The sequence below is a fragment of the Rattus norvegicus genome, chromosome 3 (assembly GCF_036323735.1).
Source record: "Rattus norvegicus strain BN/NHsdMcwi chromosome 3, GRCr8, whole genome shotgun sequence".
In the NCBI taxonomy this organism is placed as follows: Eukaryota; Metazoa; Chordata; class Mammalia; order Rodentia; family Muridae; genus Rattus; species Rattus norvegicus.
This window is the reverse complement of record NC_086021.1, coordinates 63,826,573-63,841,788: the sequence shown is the minus strand read 5'-3', so window position 1 is coordinate 63,841,788 and position 15,216 is coordinate 63,826,573. Positions and strand designations below refer to the sequence as shown.

Below are 15,216 nucleotides of genomic sequence, written 5' to 3'. Positions count from 1 at the left end.
GCAGAGGTGGGACGAGAGAAGGCAGGCAGAAGAGAAAAAAGAAGAGAGAAGTGGAGGGAAGAAAGGAGCAAGTGAGGGAGGGAAGGGGAAGATCGTGGTTTTTGACCTGCACAAGGCAACATACCAAGTATGGCAGAGACGAGAAGGCATCAGCAGCCAGTCTTCAGAAGGAGCTCTGGTCTTCCTTCCTTGCTAATGCCAAGAGGACACATCTATTGTAGGGCTGGAATGAATAGAAAGAGAAAGTTCTGTTTCATATAGATGTCTTCTAAAGCTTGGTTTTGAAGTGGCATCACCACCATGATAATAAAAGACACATTTATTGCCAAAAAATCTGTAAGAGCATGCAGAAACGTGTAACAATGACTTATACCCCAGGGAAGATAATCTGCTATCCTGCCCGGCACTCAGAGATCATAGGCATTTATCACATGACCTGTGTGCTCTCTGTCTTTCTGTCTCTCTGTGTGTCTCTGTCTCTGTGTCTCTCTCTGTCTCTCTGTGTGTCTGTCTGTCTCTGTCTCTTCATCGTTGTTGGATTCTCTCTGGTTTCTTTCTGTTCTCTTTAAACTCTGCCTTTAGTCATGCAGAGTGGTTTTCACTTTACACCATATTAATCCTTGAGCTGCTGTTCCCCTTCCACTGCATCATTGCTCTGCCCGTGGCCCAGAGGATCCATGGCTGCCTCTTGAGAGAGGCTCCTAGGGATCAGACAACATGCCGGTAGGGCCAGCCAGGAAACCACTTAGCTTTTCTATCTAAACTTTCAGAAGAAGAAGCGCCACACTGGAGGTTTGGCAAGGCAGCCCCAACAGACTGCCTGCCTGTCAGCACCTACGTGCCACTCGGTCTTTTCCTAGCAAGCCCCAGTGTCTCCAGATAGCAACATGGCAACCTAGAGTAGTAGAACGGGGTTTCTATTAACTTGAGTTGCCTAAGCACACTGTGAAACCCTGAAATGGTTCCAGCCCCCTGGAAATGATGCTTATTTGCTTCCATTGAGAAAAGTAAAGCCAGCCCAGGAAGAACAATGGCTTCCATTTTGTCAACCTGATAAGCATGACCTTTATTTTACCACATAGGTCGAGACTACTCTTTACCACAACCGTGTTAATTCGTACTTTCCTCCTTCCTCCCACCCATCTCCTGCCACTTCCCCCAGGAGCATAAAGCTTTCAGCATCCTGCAGTCCATTAGCATAAATAAACCCATGCTTTTAAGGTAAAAATAGTCTTAATGCTATATTTGTTAAAGACTACATTACCATAAGAGGATAAAAATACTCCCGGGTAACAGGTAGGTCATATTCTTCAGAGGCAGTAACATGCTTTTATTGTGGTTCCCTGAGGGTTAATTATTTCAGCCATAGATTAAAATCGAGGTCTCAGCATACAATACATTTCCACTTCAGAAATGGCTAAGCCAAGAGCTTTCCAGAGACACTCACCTTTGTGTTTAGATCTATTTTTTTCTGTTGCCAGTATTTTATAGGCAGTTCTAAAGCGCACACACACACACACACACACACACACACACACACACACACACACACACACACACACACAGATGAAATGCCATTTCAGTCTGATCTTTACTGTATGAGCAACTGGACACTGTTATTGCCTCTCCCCAACTTTATCTGTTGTTAATTTAAATTCGGTGTAACATTTATATGATAGATAAGAAAATACTGGGCTAAGAAACAACAGGAGTGGCAAGAAATGGAAATGAGAGACCTCCAGCGTCTGGAAGAACTGAAGAAGTTAATGGCCGAACAGTCAGTGAAAGACAGAGAAAGGTAAGGGAGGGGTTTTAGTCTGTGGCAGTGAGCAGGGAAAGCATCGTCTGCAGTATGTCAGGATAAGCAACATCAGAGGGAGGATCTGTCACACCGAGTGTTGCCATTCAATATTTATATCTACGAATGGAGATAAATGATTTTTATAATATAGTTTATGCTATCACTTCCACACTTAAACCTCCACATTTCCATGTTGTTCCTCTGGCGGCCTCCTAGATAAAGATTTCACAGAGGGTTTTTATTCCCTCTGGTTACCCACTGTGTGCCAGAAATGATACTGGTGGCTGCTGTGGCTTAATATGTTGACCCAGGAGGAGGAAGCCATTATTTTAATAAGAAAAGGGTCCACTTCCTGGGTCTGAGGCTGGGAGGACAATTCACAGTTATACAGAGCTGTGTGGATGTCCTGATGAACCATCCTTAGAATTCCCTACAATTATGTAACCGCAGAGCCGAGGAGGGCATTTGAGATAATGAGCTTGGCCTTCTCATTTTGTGAGTTGCACCAAGAGATTAAAACAATGCTTTTAAAGATGACTGTATCTGGGCCTAGTAATCTGAAAAGGAAATTCTAAAATAAAGAGCTATATTCTCTAACAGGAAACCCCTGTTATATAAAGGGATCGAGAACATACCAGGGAGTTTTCTAGAGCTGAGGGAGTCTGTCTACAAAAGAGACAAGTCTCTGGCATTGCTGATGATCCTTGTCTCAACGGTCTCTGTCACACTATTTTCTGGGCATCTGAGCACTTTAGAGTTGAGTAAGGAAGCAAGAATATGGCAAAGTCTGAGCTCAAGGTCAGGAGGTCAAACAACCAGGAAGGAAACGCAAGTGAAGGCCAAGATACAAGTGGCTACCATAGGACAGGCTGTGGCTCAGAAAGAGGTAATGGTAGCCCCCAAAGAACTGTGTACCAAGGAGCAACGCAAAGGCTGTGGTTAAGAGGCTGGCTGGCCATTCCAGCTCTCCCGGGGAAGGAAGGAGCCGCAGGAACTGAGAGGGGTGTGGGAAGCAGAGCAGATGTGGAGTCCCAGCATTTGGGACATGCTTCTTACAGAACGTGTCTCTTAGCAGGGAGCTTCTCTGATTACAGAACCATTTTCAGTCTTTTGCTTCCTGTCCTAGTAATTATCAAGATTAGCTGATTCAGAGCTTCAGTTGAGAAGGAGAAAGAGAAAATCAGATTAGTATGTCTTACATAACAGGAAAAAAAATAGCCATATTACAGCACAGCAAAAAGGACCAAGGAGAGGGAACCATAACTCAGGATTTTATTCTTGACTCAGCTTTGAATAGTGTGTGACCTTGGGAATGTCAGTTTTTACCTCCCACAAGGTTCTGTCTTGTCCATCAGAAAACATCTGAAGGCTAAAAGCTGGTCACTTTTAAGAGTTTGTGATAGATCTCCAATTCCCTTGATGGAAAAAAATACAGATTTAAGTAATTGTGAGGCCAGTCCTCTCATGTTGGTGGTAAATCACGCTTTTCAAATATCATGATATATACAGGCTATATAGTTCTCTGAAAAAGGCTGTGATACTGTGGGTTGTAGCCACTAGAAAAAGGCATCCACAGAGCCTTGGGCTCAGTCCCTAGCACCACTGCATGGGGTGGCAAATGCCTCTAATCCCAACTGGGGATTAGCTGGAGAATCAGAAGTTCAAGGTCATCCTTAGGTATATAGCAAGTTCAGGGCCATCCTGTGTCAAAAGAAAAAAATGACAGAGATAGAAATACAGTTCTCATTCTGTGACTGGAAATGCAGTCTTAGGTATAAAAAGCTTTCACCCCGACAATGACTAGAGGCTACGTTTGTCTATAACCATTCTGTCACTAAGAAATCTGCTAGGTAGTTGAAGAATTTTTCTCTAATAACATAATGCAATAATAAGAATCATGTTTGATATTTTAACATAAAGCATGTTTTCCCCATTGGATTAAGAAGGCCTAAAATATTAGCTTCTAGCTTTGCCTCGTAATATACAGATGTGGCCTTGAGAGTTTGAAAACTCTGCTCATTTCCTTTTTTTCTCTCTGAATACGGAAGACCAAGGTTCACGAAAATAACACATTCATCAAAAGACTGATGATGGGTGGAGAACATGAGACCTTCATTTTGGGATAAAATTGCTGCATTTTGAAGGTGTCATGTGGCTTGACATAATAAAAAGACAATCATCTCCACATCTTTTATTCAAAATATTTTGTCAAAGTTTATACTAACCTTCTAAATTCCCAATGCTTCTTCTTCAATATGTTCTTGAGGCTGAGAGAGAAGACTCCAGAACTGGGTGGTTGCTATTCGAGTCCTGACTGAAATTTGGGTAAATTACTGTCTTGGGCTTTAGTTGGTCATATGCACAATGAATATATAAACAGTATCTACATCAGAGGATTAAAACTACCAATAGATATCGAACGTTAACTCACCGCCTGGAACACAGAAGGTTCAGTATACATGATTTCCGCGAACTGACTTTTTAATGACAAGATGCTTCTAAGGCAGTTGTGTCCACATACTTAAATTTTAAAATATTAAACAAAACCACATAGTAATGAAACCATTCTTATAAAAATGAATCCATTTACATTAAACCAAACTTCTGCTTAACGCCTGTCCTCCTGCAATGTCTTGTCTGGAATTCATTGCTGTTATCTGCTGTTTAACACCAGATCATCTATATGTACATAGGCAAAAGTACAAGTGGAAGGACAACCAAACCAACCTTCAGTATGCTGCAAAATACAGTATCCTTGTACTGGTCAGCTAGAGCTGTCATGAGGAAATATAGTCACTGGGAGGGTTGAAAATCTGGGATCTAATGTTAATTCTAAGGCCTAGAAACACCAAATGGGAAAGGGTCCTAGTGAGGAAACCCCCCCCCCCCACTGCTGGCCTTCAGAAAGCAGTCCTCTCATGGAGACTCCCTTCACTGGGCTGAGCGAGCCAAGTTCTCAGATTTCTTTTCCTATAAGGGCGCTAATACCCTTGTAAAAGGCTCCACCTTTTCTCCAGGCCACTGGGAATGAAGGTGTGTACATAGGAATTTGAGGTAGACACATTCAACATAACCATCTGGAAGAAAACAAAGTGTATTTGCCTCACTGCAGACTGCATGTGAACTTAGCTATTTTGGGGTTGCTGTTAGCAAAGAATACCAATGGAAATTTTAGAAAAGACACCTGGTCTGGTAGTGAAGTGTCCGCAGCCTCTGCCACAGAAGGATAAACTAGAAAAAGGTTCTTCTCCTGAACCAGGGCACACAGCTTGGCAAACAAAGACAAAACAAGGAGCAACCTTCAAGATGATCCATGGTAACCCTCAAAATAAAACCCTACCTAATCTTCTAAAACAGAGAATAAGCTATTCATTCCCCTTCTAAAAATTAGCAGTGTAGCCATCTGGAATTTAGAGTCATAAACATGTGAGCTAATTCTGTGACTTCCTTTTTTCCCCCCTCTAATTTGATGGCTAACTATCTCAGAACCAATTAATATTGACTCATCCTTACCCGTTGATTGAGTACACTGCTTTTATTATATATTACATTTCTAATTATATTTATATGCCCATATGGACTCTTAATTAGATTAAATAAAAGTTGATCTCTATTTATACTTCTGCCTGGACACCATGCTGTTCAACCAGCCTCTTGTGCTGTCTAGTAGGACAAGTATTCTCCTCAAAAATAACTACTCTTACTATGATACCTCTATTATGAAATCTGTTGACTTTTTGCATTAAAATAATGTTAAGAAAAGCTCACTACACATACACACACACACACACAATTAATCTCCAAATCTAGAAACATGTTGCCAAAATAGCTTTCTAGTCCTTTCTTTTCTCAGGTTCTCATAGATTTTTCCAGTAGAAGTTGGGACATTATCGTGATTGAGAAAGGAACTTGTGACCAAGACAGTAATTTCAGGTTCCTTTTAGGGGAGAGGATAAAAAAGTCTGCCTTTAGACAGCACAAGTAGGGATGCAGGGACATACAACCTATGATGTTTATGAAGTATTGAGATCAATTAACTTGGGTAATCCATGTCATTGAAGATAACACCAGAGAAAGAAAAATGGTCTTGAATATAATTGTTTTTACTGTTTTAATGTCTCTTATATTCTTTGACAACTTCATAATCTATACAATTTGCCTCGATCAAATACCTAACCTAAGCTACCCCTAACGTCCTCTTCTTGCTCCCTACTCCCCAATATGTCCTCTTTATCTACTTGTGCATGTGCACATTCATACCCCAGTAAGTGTAGTTAGAACTGCCAGCTAGACTGTTGACTCATCTCGTTGGCCTGGTCTTCTGCAGGTAGCTAGGAGGTTTTGTTTATTTAAGTTTTTCTCTTCTTTTGCTTTTTTTAAAAAATTGGATATCTTAAGTATTTACATTTCAAATGTTATCCCCTTTCTCAGTTTCCCCCTCTTTCATCCCCCCTCCTCCTGCTTCTGTGAGGATGCTCACCCTAGCACCCACCCACTCCCACCTCACTGCCTAGGGATTTCCCTACACCGGGGTATTGGGTTTACATAGGACCAAGGGCTTCTCCTTCTATTAATACCAGACAATGTCATCCTCTGCTACATATGAGGCTGGAGCCATGGGTCCTTCAATGTCTACTCTTTGGTTGGTGGTTTAGTCCCTGGGAGCTCTAGGGTGTCTAGTTGGTTAATTTTGTTGTTCTTCCTATGGGGTTGTGAACTCCTTCAGATCCTCCAGTCCTTTCTCTAACTCCACCATTGGGGTCTCCATGCTCAGTCCGATGGTTAGCTGCAAGCATTCTCATCTGTATCAGTAAGGCTCTGGCAGAGTCTCTCAGGAGACATCCATATCAGGCTTCTGTCGGCAAGCACTACTTGGCATCAGCAATAGTGATTGGGTTTGGTAGATGCATATGGGATGGATCCTCAGGTGGGGCAGTCTCTGGATGACCTTTCCTTCAGTCTTTAATCCATTCTTTGTCCGTGTATTTCCTTTAGATAGGATCAATTTTGTTTTAAAATTTTGAGAAGGATGGGTGGTACCATCCCCCAACCAGGGGCCTTGCCTAACCTCTGGATATGGTCTCTACAGGTTATCCCTCCCTTTTGATGGACATTTCAGGTAATCTCATTTCTGTTGGGTCCTGGGAGACTCTTGCTTTCCTGGCATCTGGGACTTTCTGGTGGCTACCCCCAGTTTCCCATCCCCCATTGCTAAACACTGCTGTTCAAATTTCTGACCCTCTCTATATCAGCCCTGTCTCCTCCCATACCTGATCCTGCCCCCTCTTTCCCCCTTCTCCCTCCTCCCTTCCTCCCAAGACCCTCTAACTCTCTACCTCCCATGAGTATTTTGTTTCCCCTCCTAAGAAGGACTGAAACATCCACATTTTAGCCTTCCTTCTTCTTGAGCTTCATATGGTCTGTGAATTGTATCTTGGGTATTCAAAGTGAGTGCATACAATGTGTGTCCTCTTGAGACTGGATTACCTCACTCAGAATGGTATTTTCTAGTTCCATCCTTTTGTCTAAGAAGTTCATGGAGTTACTGTTTTTAATAGCTTAGTAATACTCCATTGTGTAAATGCACCACATTTTCAGTATCCATTCCTCTGTTGAAGCATATCTGGGTTCTTTCCAGCTTCTGGCTATTATAAATAAGGGTATTATGAACATAGTGGAGCATGTGTCCTTGTTATGTGTTGGAGCATCTTTTGGATGCATGCCCAGGAGAGGTATAGCAGGATCCTCAGGTAGTGCAATGTTCAATTTTCTGAGGAACCTCCAGACTGATTTCCAGAATGGTTGTACCAGTCTGCAATCCCACCAACAATGGAGGAGTGTTCCTCTTTCTCCACATCCTCGATACCATCTGCTGTCACCTGAGTTTTTGATCTTAGTCATTCTGACTGGTGTGAGGTGGAATCTCAGGGTTGTTTTGCTTTGCTTTTCCAGATGAAGAAGGATGTTGAACATTTCTTTAGGTGCTTCTCGGCCATTCAATATTCTTCAGTTGAGAGTTCTTTGTTTAGCTCTGTTACCCCATTTTTAATAGGGTTATCTGGTTCTCTGGAGTCTAACTTCTTGATTTTTTTTATATATTGGATATTAGCCCTCTATCAGATATAGAATTGGTAAAGACTGTTCCCCAATCTGTTGGTTTTGTCCTATTGACAGTGTCCTTTGTTTCACAGAAGCTTCGCAATTTTATGAGGTCAACAATCTTAAAGCATAAGCCATTGATGTTCTGTTCAGGAAAGTTTCCCTCATGCCCATGTGTTCAAGGCTCTTCCACACTTTCTCTTCTATTAGTTTCAGTGTATCTGGTTTTATGTTGAGGTCCTTGATCCACTTGGATTTGAGCTTTGTACAAGGAGATAAGAATGGATTGATTTGCATTCTACTTGCTGACCTCCAGTTGAACCAGCACTATTTGTTGAAAATGCTATCCTTTTTCCACTGGATGGTTTTAGCTCCTTTGTCAAAGAGCAAGTGACCATAGGTGTGAGAGTTCATTTCTGGGTCTTCAATTCTATTCCATCGATCTACCTGCTTGTCTCTGTACCAATATCACGCAGTTTTTGTTTTTGTTTTTTTATCACACAAATATCTATAATACAGCTTGAGGTCAGGGATGGTGATTCCCCCAGAAGTTCTTGTATTGTTGAGAGTAGTTTTCGCTATCCTGGGTTTTTTGTTACTCCAAATGAATTTGCAGATTGCTGTTTCTAACTCTATGAAGAATTGTTTGGAATTTTGATGGGGGTTGCATTGAATCTGTAGATTGCTTTCGGCAAGATGGCCATTTTTACTATATTAATCCTGCTAATTGATGAATGTGGAAGGTCTTTCTGTCTTCTGAGATCTTCTTCAATTTCTTTTTTCAGAGACTTGAAGTTCTTGTCATATAGACCTTTCACTTGCTTGGTTGGAGTCACACCAAGTTATTTTATATTATTTGTGGCTATTGTGAAGGTTGTTGTTTCCATAATTTCTTTCTCAGCCTGTTTATCCTTTGAGTAGTGGAAGACTACTGATTTGTTTGAGTTAATTTTATATCCAGCCACTTTGCTGAAGTTGTTTATCAGTTGTAGGAGCGCTCTGGTGGAATTTTTTCGGTAACATGTATACTATCATATCCTCTACAAATAGTGATATTTTGACTTCTTCCTTTCCAAATTGTGTCCTTTTGACCTCCTTTTGTTGAATAATTGCTTTGGCTAGGACTTTGAGTACTATATTGAATAGGTAGGGGGAGAATGGGCAGCCTTGTCTAGTCCTGATTTTAGTGGGATTGCTTCTAGTTTCTCTCCATTTAGTTTGATGCTGGCTACTGGTTTGCTGTATATCGCTTTTACTATATTTAGCTATGGGTCTTGAATTCCCGATATTTCCAAGACTTTTATCATGAAGCGGTGTTGAATTTTGTCAAATGCTTTCTCAGCATCTAATGAGATGATCATGTGTTTTTTTTTTTTAGTTTATATAGTGGATTATGTTGATGGATTTCCATTATATTGAACCATCACTGCATCCCTGGGATGAGGCCTACTTGATCATGGTGAATGATTGTTTTGATGTGCTCTTGGATTCAGTTTGCAGGTTTATTGAGTATTTTGGCATCAATGTTCATGTGGGAAATTGGTCTGAAGATCTCTTTCTTTGTGTAGTTTAGGTATAAGTGTAATTGTGGCTTCAAAGAAATAATTCAGTAGTATTCCTTCTGTTTGTATTTTGTAGAATAGTTTGAAGAGTATTGGTGTTAGGTCTTCTTTGAAGTTCTGATAGAATTCTGCACTAAGCCCATCTGGTCCTGACCTTTTCTTTGAAGGGGGGGGCACACTTTAAATGACTGCTTGCCTCTATTTCTTTAGGTGTTATGGGACTGAGATATGGTTTATTCGATCCTGATTTAACATTGGTAGCTGGTATCTCTCTACAGAAGTGTCCATTTCATCAAGATTTTCCAGTTTTATTGAGTATAGGCTTTTGTAGTAGGATCTCATAATTTTTTGAAGTTAGATATATCTGAAGTCTCTTTAAGGCCAAACACTGCAAAGCCAGTGATCCAATATAGCAAAAGAGGCAGAGACAGGAGAAGCCCTCAGACCAGTCTGCGTAGAACAAACAGCAACAGAATATCCTGTCTCAAGAATGTTAAAAGCTGAAGACTGATATTCACAGGTGCCCTCCAATTTCTACAAGTGCACCATGGCACCCACATATCCACATCCATGTATAGGCATGCATACACACATTTATTTTTAAAAAGCATCTCAAACTTTCATTGAAGAACAATGCCATTCAAGATGATATCTTTAGAGGGGAGTATAAACTTCGCTATTGGTTGGTAATGAAGTGGCTACTTCCAAATGGAGGGTTGGGTAGGATGACTGATATGGGCTATTTTGGGGGAGAGGGGGTTAGTTCTTCAACTTTATCTGACTTCATCGGGTTAGTTCTTATCCACACTGACTGACTGTGGAGCTTTGGATGCAGTAACAGGTATGTAAGTTACCAGTGTGTGGAGCTTGTTTGGTGAGTCTTCACTCACCCTTATTACATTTTCTGGACAAACATACATGGATTCAATATGGAACATTCCTTACTTCTTAGTCCCAGATGGCTTTATTGAACCTGGTGTCAATGTGCACATCTGGAGTCCCCATCTCCTTCATGAAAAATTTCCAGATGTCTTTGCAAACCTGAGAGCCACACTTCTTTAAGCTCACTCCATGAATACACTTGTGAGTGTTAATGGTGCACACTCTCAGGTCACCCCCTCATTGATGACTCTCCTTTTTTGGGGGGTGGGTGGGCACCATTCTGCCGAGCCCAAGTGGGAAAGGACTGGAGAACTGGTACCCGGGATTGTCTGATGTGTGTTCTGACCCTCCTAATTATTACACTAATGTCCAACCCCCTTTCCAGGGTTCAAAACAGTGATGTATACATCATTATAACATTCTGGTAACATTCATATTCTTAAAAATATGAAAAGATGCATGTAGAATTGGTTTTAATAATATACTTCATTTAATTCAACAACTACCTCAAATATTGTGGTTTCAATATATCACCAATATACAAATCACTAATGAGATATTTTACAGCCTTTTCCTCCTCTTAAGTATTTGACATCTGGTATTCATTTTATACCTAAACTCAAGCCAGTCACATTTCAGCCTGTTTTGTCAGTGACAGCAGTTGGACTGGAGCAGCCTATATCTTCAGGGACTACCATTAGATTGGAAAATGACATCTGTAGTCAAACTGGGCAGCCTTCTCATTGTGGAGGGGAGCAGGGTAACTGTTGCTTATAAACTGCCTGCCTTAGAGAATTGGCATTTGTCTTGGGACACACTGCAAACCTTGCTGTTGTTTGCTCATACTCCTGCACCCTTCAGGGTCTTCACTACCCTTGCCATGATACCCTTTGTGTCTGTTGTCTCTGGTAGTCTGCCTCTGTCCCCATGAAATCTGTTGCTGATAAAGCCAGTCTTATTTACCCTCAATGTGCAGACCCACATCTATTGCCACTGTCCATGTACAGACATACCCTGTGGTCCTGACAGTTCCCTCTTGGATGAGTTCTTTCTCCTAGAACCTGCCAGCTCCTGGTTTTTGCAGAAACTGCACTGTGCTTCTTTTTTTTTTTTTTTTTTTTTTTTGGCTGTCAGCATCTTTTTTATTGGATATTTTTATTTATTTACATTTCAAATGTTATCCCCTTCCCAGTTTCCTTCCATAAACTCTCTATCCCATGCCCCCTCCCCCTTAGTCTATGGGAGTATTCCCCTCACCAACCAAACACCCCTTCCCCTCTCCCTGCCCTGATATTCCTCTACACTGAGGGAGTCCAGCCTTGGCAGGACTAAGTGTTTCTCCTCCCATTGGCGTCCAACGAGGCCATTCTCTGCCACATATGAAGCTGGAGTCATGGGTCTGTAAATGTGTACTCTTTGGATGGTGGTACCTTCAGCTCCTTCAATCCCTTCTCTAACTCCTCCAATGGGGACCCAGTTCTCAGTTCAATGGTTGACTATGAGCTTCTGCCTCTGTATTTGTCATGCTCTAGCAGAGTGTCTCAGGAGACAGCTATATCAGGCGCCAGTCAGCATGCACTTCTTGGCATCAGCAATATTGTCTGGGTTTGGTGACTGTATGTAGATGGGCTAGATCCCCAAGTGGGGCACTCAATGGATGGCCATTCCTTCAGGCTGTGCTCCAAACTTTGACTCCGTACCTCCTCCTATGAATATTTTTGTTCCCCCTTCTAAGAAGGACTGAAACATCTGCATTTTGGTTATCCTTCTTGAGTTTCATGTGGTCTGTGGATTGTATCTTGGATAGTCCTAGCTTTGGGACTAATATCCACTTATCAATGAGTGCATACCATGTGTGGTTTTTTTTGTGACTGGGTTACCCCATTCAGGATGATATTTTCTAGTTCCATCCATTTGCCTATGAATTTAACAAAGTCATTGTGTTTAATAGATAAATAGTACTCCACTGTGTAAATGTACCACATTTTCTGTATCCATTCCTCTGTCAAGGGACATCTGCATTCTTTCCAGCTTCTGGCTATTATAAATAAGGCTGCTATGAACATAGTGAAGGATGTGTCCAATTTTCTCATGAATTGCCAGACTGATTTCAAGAGTGGTTGTACCAGCTTGCAATCCCACCAACAATGAATGAGTGTTCCTCTTTTCCACACCCTCACCTGCTGCTGTTTTTGATCTTAGCCATTCTGACTGGTGTGAGGTAGAATCTCAGAGTTGTTTTGATTTGCATTTTCCTGATGAATAAGGATGTTGAACATTTCTTTAGGTACTTCTCAGCCATTCGATATTCTTAAGTTGAGAATTCTTTTTTTTTTTCAGTTACTACTGTACTTTATTGTGTTCAACCAAATCACCATGTTACAAAAATAGCAAGCTGCCATAATAAAAAATAAGGCTCCTCTATCCAGCACCAGATAGCATCATTTTACTTTCAAGCCTAGAAATTGCACACTTGTATATAAACCAATCGAAGATGAGGATTGAGAGTTCATCTTGGTGGATTTTTCCTTTGATGAATATGAAGTGTCCTTCCTTATCTTTTTTGATGACTTTTAATTGAAAATTGATTTTATTTGATATTAGAATGGCTACTCCAGCTTGCTTCTTCTGACCATTTGCTTGGAAAGTTGTTTTCCAGCCTTTCACTCTGAGGTAGTGTCTGTCTTTGTCTCTGAGGTGTGTTTCCTGTAGGCAGCAGAATGCAGGGTCCTCATTGCGTATCCAGTTTGTTAATCTATGTCTTTTTATTGGGGAGTTGAGGCCATTGATGTTGAGAGATATTAAGGACTAGTGATTATTGCTTCCTGTTATATTTATATTTGGATGTGAGGTTATGTTTGTGTGCTTTCATTCTCTTTGTTTTGTTGACAAGACGATTAGTTTCTTGCTTCTTCTAGGGTATAGCTTGCCTCCTTATGTTGGGCTTTACCCTTTATTATCCTTTGTAGTGCTGGATTTGTAGAAAGATATTGTGTAAATTTGGTTTTGTCATGGAATATCTTGGTTTCTCCATCTATGTTAATTGAGAGTTTTGCTGGATACAGTAACCTGGGCTGGCATTTGTGTTCTCTTAGGGTCTGTATGACATCTGTCCAGGATCTTCTGGCCTTCATAGTTTCTGGCGAAAAGTCTGGTGTTATTCTGATAGGTCTGCCTTTATATGTTACTTGACCTTTTTCCCTTACTGCTTTTAATATTCTTTCTTTATTTTGTGCGTTTGGTGTTTTGACAATTATGTGACGGGAGGTGTTTCTTTTCTGGTCCAATCTATTTGGAGTTCTGTAGGCTTCTTGTATGCCTATGGGTATCTCTTTTTTTAGGTTAGGGAAGTTTTCTTCTATGATTTTGTTGAAGATATTTACTGGTCCTTTGAGCTGGGAGTCTTCACTCTCTTCTATACCTATTATCCTTAGGTTTGATCTTCTCATTGAGTCCTGGATTTCCTGTATGTTTTGGACCAGTAGCTTTTTCCGCTTTACATTATCTTTGACAGTTGAGTCAATGATTTCTATGGAATCTTCTGCTCCTGAGATTCTCTCTTCCATCTCTTGTATTCTGTTGGTGAAGCTTGTATCTACAGCTCCTTGTCTTTTCTTTTGATTTTCTATGTCCAGGGTTGTTTCCATGTGTTCTTTCTTGATTGCTTCTATTTCCATTTTTAATTCCTTCAACTGTTTGATTGTGTTTTCCTGGAATTCTTTCAGGGATTTTTGCGATTCCTCTCTGTAGGCTTCTACTTGTTCTCTAAGGGAGTTCTTTATGTCTTTCTTGAAGTCCTCCAGCATCATGATCAAATATGATTTTGAAACTAGATCTTGCTTTTCTGGTGTGTTTGGATATTCCGTGTTTGCTTTGGTGGGAGAATTGGGCTCCGATGATGCCTTGTAGTCTTGGTTTCTGTTGCTTGGGTTCCTGTGCTTGCCTCTTGCCATCAGATTATCTCTAGTGTTACTTTGTTCTGCTATTTCTGACAGTGGCTAGACTGTCCTATAAGCCTGTGTGTCAGGAGTGCTGTAGACCTGTTTTCCTGTTTTCTTTCAGCCAGTTATGGGGACAGAGTGTTCTGCTTTCGGGCGTGTAGTTTTTCCTCTCTACAGGTCTTCAGCTGTTCCTGTGGGCCTGTGTCTTGAGTTCACCAGGCAGGTTTCTTGCAGGGGAAAAGTTGGTCCTACCTGTGGTTCCAAGGCTCAAGTTTGCTCGTGGGGTACTGCCTAAGTCCTCTCCGCGGCGGCAGCAACCGGGAAGATCTGCGCCGCTCTTTCCGGGAGCCTCCGTGCACCAGGGTTCCAGATGGCGTTTCGTGTTTTCCTCTGGCGCCTGGATGTGCACAGAGTGCAGTCTCTTCTGGTTTCCCAGGCGTATCTGCCTCTCTGAAGGTTTAGCTCTCCCTCCCACGGGATTTGGGTGCAGAGAACTGTTTATCCGATCTGTTTCCTTCAGGTTCCGGCGGTGTCTCAGGCGCAGGGATCCTGCCGCTCCTGGGCCCTCCCCTACCGGAACCCAGAGGCCTTATACAGTTGCCTCTTGGGCCAGGGATGTGGGCAGGGGTGGGCAGTGTTGGTGGTCTCCTCCGCTCTGCAGCCTCAGGAGTGCCCACCTGATCAGGCGGTGAGGTCTCTCTCCCACGGGGTTTGGGAGCAGAGAGCTGCACTGTGCTTCTAATAAGGCCTTTTTCAAATCATGAGAAATAAATGCTTTCCCTTGTTCTCTAGACAACTTGCATCCCATTCCTATATCATGTAGGACATGGTGCATGCTAAATGCAGGACTTCCCTGAAGTCATTTATTCTAGAGAATCAGAGAATGGGTCTTGTGCTATTATACCTGCATCAGCATTTTTCACCCACGCTG

The 15,216-nt window shown here is 41.7% G+C and overlaps 1 protein-coding gene across 9 annotated transcripts in view; it reads left to right on the top strand.

The window, feature by feature from the left end:
• Ccdc148 (coiled-coil domain containing 148) overlaps window positions 1-15,216 on the top strand; it is a 275,147-nt gene that overhangs the window by 199,014 nt on the left and 60,917 nt on the right. For 7 of the 9 annotated variants that reach the window (XR_010064612.1, XM_039104821.2, XM_039104822.2 and 4 more), the window contains one exon: window positions 1,680-1,798. The exons of the other annotated variants lie outside the window; for them this stretch is intronic. Coding sequence is in view for 6 of the 7 variants with exons in the window: in XM_039104821.2 (XP_038960749.1) it covers window positions 1,680-1,798 (119 nt within the window). In the remaining variant the exon portion in view is untranslated. The remainder of the gene's footprint in view (window positions 1-1,679; window positions 1,799-15,216) is intronic. 9 annotated transcript variants of the gene reach the window in all.